This window comes from Eschrichtius robustus, chromosome 14 (genome assembly GCF_028021215.1).
Source record: "Eschrichtius robustus isolate mEscRob2 chromosome 14, mEscRob2.pri, whole genome shotgun sequence".
NCBI lineage: Eukaryota > Metazoa > Chordata > Mammalia > Artiodactyla > Eschrichtiidae > Eschrichtius > Eschrichtius robustus.
Genome location: NC_090837.1, coordinates 32,595,451 through 32,598,999, shown reverse-complemented (window position 1 = coordinate 32,598,999; position 3,549 = coordinate 32,595,451). Strand labels below are relative to the sequence as shown.

Genomic DNA, 3,549 nt, shown 5'->3' with positions numbered 1-3,549 from the left:
AGAGAAAGTAGGGTTAATGCCTAATTATGTAGTTATTTCTATTATGTGGTTACATAGTCATTTCTTTACCTATATTCTCTCCAGACCTACTCCATAGAAACTTGAAAACAGAAAACCATATCCTAGCCACAGTTATTCCAGCTCTGTATATGTTTAAGCCCAGAGTTTTCTTATGGTTTCAGCTGGGGCTGTTGAGTCAGACTAACTGGGTTTGAATTCTGGTCCTGCCATTGAGTAGATACTTGAACTTGGGCAAGTGACTTGATCTTGCATTAGTAACTTGACCTCTCTCTGGCTTCCTTTTCCTCATATTAAAATGGAGATAATTTTAATATTCATCTTCTATGTAAAGTGCCTAGTGCAGTGCATTTCACACAGTAAATATTCGATCAATATTGGCTATTGACAAGTGCTCAAAAAGTATTTACTGGAAAGAATGTATTAAGGGGAAAGAGAGAGAATTGTCACAAGGAAGAAAGCCATGACTCTTTCTCAAACCATCCCAGCTCCTGCTGGTCCCCACATTTCAGATATTCTAGCATAATTTCTCAGGCTCATGCAAGCAGCAGAATTCTATTGTCACATGAAATTTACATATATAAGGTGTGATCTGCTCCAAAAACCTAGGGCACAAATTTAGTCACGTTACTCCCCCACCACCGTCCCCAATTAATACCTATGGTATACTCAAGTATACCATAAAAAAAGTCTAGAGTGTCCACCTTTGTCCAGGAATGCCTGGGGCTTACTCAGTTGAAAGGGGTCAGAGCGCTCTCAAATGCCAAGTGGGGCAGAAATGGCCTGGCATTGTCTTACACCTCCTGCTGCCCCGCCACAGTGGATGGGCCTGCAGCTTCCCCGGGGCGGCACCCAGCCAGAGCCCAGCTCAAGGTCCTGGCTTGGTGATGACCACAGTCACAGGACCAGCACTGCTGTCCAGGAGGCCCAACTGCTATGCCAGGGCCGTGCCAGCAAAAGCCGCAGGCCTGCGGGCCAAGCCAGCCCTCGCAAAGCCCATATGCCCTTTTCTCAGAGCCTGGGCCATCAACCTCGATATCTCTTCTCCCCTTAACCACAACTTATTTTTAGGATTTTTTCACCTATGCAGATGTGTCCGCCTGTGCCCCAGCTGGGTGAGTTTGCCAGGGCTGTCACACAAAGCTCCATAGACTTGGCCGGGCGGGGTGGGGGGCGGAGCTTAAACAGCAGAAATTTATTTTCCACAATTCCGGACGCTGCAAATCTAAGAGAAGGTGTTGGCAGGTAGGTTGCTTCTGATGCCTCTCTCCTTGGCTTGCAGACGGCTGTCCTCTTCTTGTGTCCTCATGTGGCCTTGTCTCCAAACACGGTCACATTCTGAGTTACTGGAAGTTAGGATTTCATGGTTGGAAATTTGGGAGTGGGGGCACAGTTCAGCCCATGACACCAACAACTGACTCTACCTACCTAGGGTATAAGTTAACTTGTTCAGTGAGAGAGATGGAGAGAGAGAGATGGAGAGAGGTGTGTACCCAGGGAGGCCTCTTCAGACTACTTTCCAGGACAATAGGCACCGTGCTTTCCTTACTAAGTGGCCAGTCAAGGGCTGTCCAAACATTTACAGAGTACCCAACCAAACCCAGCAGCTCTCTGCAGAACAGAGGACCCCAGAGCTTCTCTGGAAGAAAATGGGAGTGCGGTCAAGACCCCTTCACCCTCTCTTCAAGGAGTCACCTCTGACCAGTACTGTGTAAAACCCTGTTCTGGAGGATTCCAGGTGTCCGGGCTCCTTCTGTTACTTTTTCACAACGACATGACTCACCGCGGTTTGAATCAGTGTGTATGTTACGTCTGCCGATCCTTAACTTTGGGAACGTGACTCTGTGACTCACATTCAGCCCAGCTCCGCTCCGCGGTCCGGATAAGCCTGAGACCTGCAGACACCCTGGCTTTATTTTTCCCCTTGGCTTCTTTTCGGAGATGGGCTGGTTAATCGCCCTGCTCAGCTGTGACACCCAGAAAAGCGTAGACAGGAAAGTCAGACACGGCCTCCCCTTGACCTGTTTGCACACACCAGGCCAATAAAGTGTGGGCAGAATGACAGTGACAGCTGCCCCGTGGTGTTGAGAGGGACTCGAGAGGTTCAGTTCTGCAGCCTCAGGGACAAGGGTATCATTACAGTCCGGCTGCTCCCAGAGAAGCCACTTCAACCCAGCCTGGAAGACGGGCGGCTCTCGGCGGCGCGGCTAGACATCTGGGACCCCGAGGACCAGGCATCTGGGACCCTGAGAGCCGGGGATCTGGGACCTCCCCCCAAGTCCTACTCCACCTGCAGCACCACCAGCCGCAGCTCCCATCACCCGATCGGCTCCCTGCCGGGCTTCAGCAGTGGGCCGGGAGCCCAGCCCCACCTGCGGCGACAGAGGAGCACGAGGAAAGCAGGTAAATGGGGGCCAGGCAGTCTGTTGCCCGCTGCAAGGACAAGGGCCCCCCGGGGCGGGGGGTCCTGCGGGGGAGGCAGAAGTTCTCCCCGTGGGACGATGCTCTGCTCTCGGGGAGGGACCCGCGGTGTCTGCTGAAGCGCGGCCTGCGGCACGTCAGTTTCAGCCTGGTCACCAAGGGCATGACGGATGCTCCCGACTTCCTGTGGAGCCTGTCAGAGGTGCAGAAGCTCAACCTGTCCCACAACCAGCTCCGGGTCCTCCCGCCCGAGGTGGGGAAGCTGACAAGGCTGGTGGTCTTGAACTTGTGCGGGAACCGCCTGAAGACCCTGCCCCGGGAGGTCAGCCTCCTCCAGAGCCTCAAGGTCCTGTTTGTGCACATGAACTGCCTGACGGAGCTGCCAGCAGAGCTGAGCGCCTGCCGGAACCTGGAGGTCCTGAGCCTGTCGCACAACTTCCTGTCCCAGCTCCCCGCCAGCCTCGCCGACCTCTCCCGGCTGCGCAAGCTGAACCTCAGCCACAACCGCTTTGCCCACATCCCCGTCTGCGTGTTCTCGCTCAGGGAGCTCGACTTCCTGCACGTGGGCTCCAACCGCCTGGAGAACATCGCCGAGAGCATCCAGTGCCTGGCCAGCCTGCAGATCTTCATTGCCGAGAGTAACAATATCCACACCTTCCCCCGCTCCCTCTGCCTGCTCACGAGGCTGGAGCTGCTGAACTTGAACAACAATGACATCCAGACCCTCCCCGAGGAACTCTACCTGCTGTGCAGACTGGCCAGGATCGCTTGGAACCCTATGGATAAAGGGCTTCACATTTCCCACAACCCTTTATCCAAACCTCTGCCCGAGCTGCTGGAGGGGGGTCTGGAGATGCTCTTTAGTTACCTGAAGGACAAAAAACACACCTGACGTGGGCGCCGGAGACACAGACAGACTCAGTCGGGTAATTTCCTGGTCTAAACCTTCTCCTCTTCCTGTTTCTGTGGGTCGATGCTTGTGCTATTCTTTGCTAAATCACACTGAACGCCCTTTCTAAGGAGGTGTTTGCTTTTAGCTCTGTATGTTCTTAATAACCCGCATAATACTATGTTCATCTCCTTCTAAACATTAATTGAAAGAGGACTTGG

General features: G+C 53.3%; 1 protein-coding gene across 1 annotated transcript; it reads left to right on the top strand.

Annotated features, from left to right (window-relative positions):
• The first annotated feature begins 2,425 nt into the window (after window positions 1–2,425).
• Window positions 2,426–3,331, top strand: LRRC30 (leucine rich repeat containing 30). The gene has a single exon (XM_068562177.1). It carries the CDS (start codon window positions 2,426–2,428, stop codon window positions 3,329–3,331), a length of 906 nt encoding a protein of 301 aa, XP_068418278.1.
• The last annotated feature ends 218 nt before the right edge of the window (window positions 3,332–3,549 follow it).

Coding starts and splice junctions, on each gene's coding strand:
- LRRC30 (XM_068562177.1), top strand. CDS start 2,426: ATGGGGGCCAGGCAGTCTGTTGCCCGCTGCAAGGACAAGGGCCCCCCG.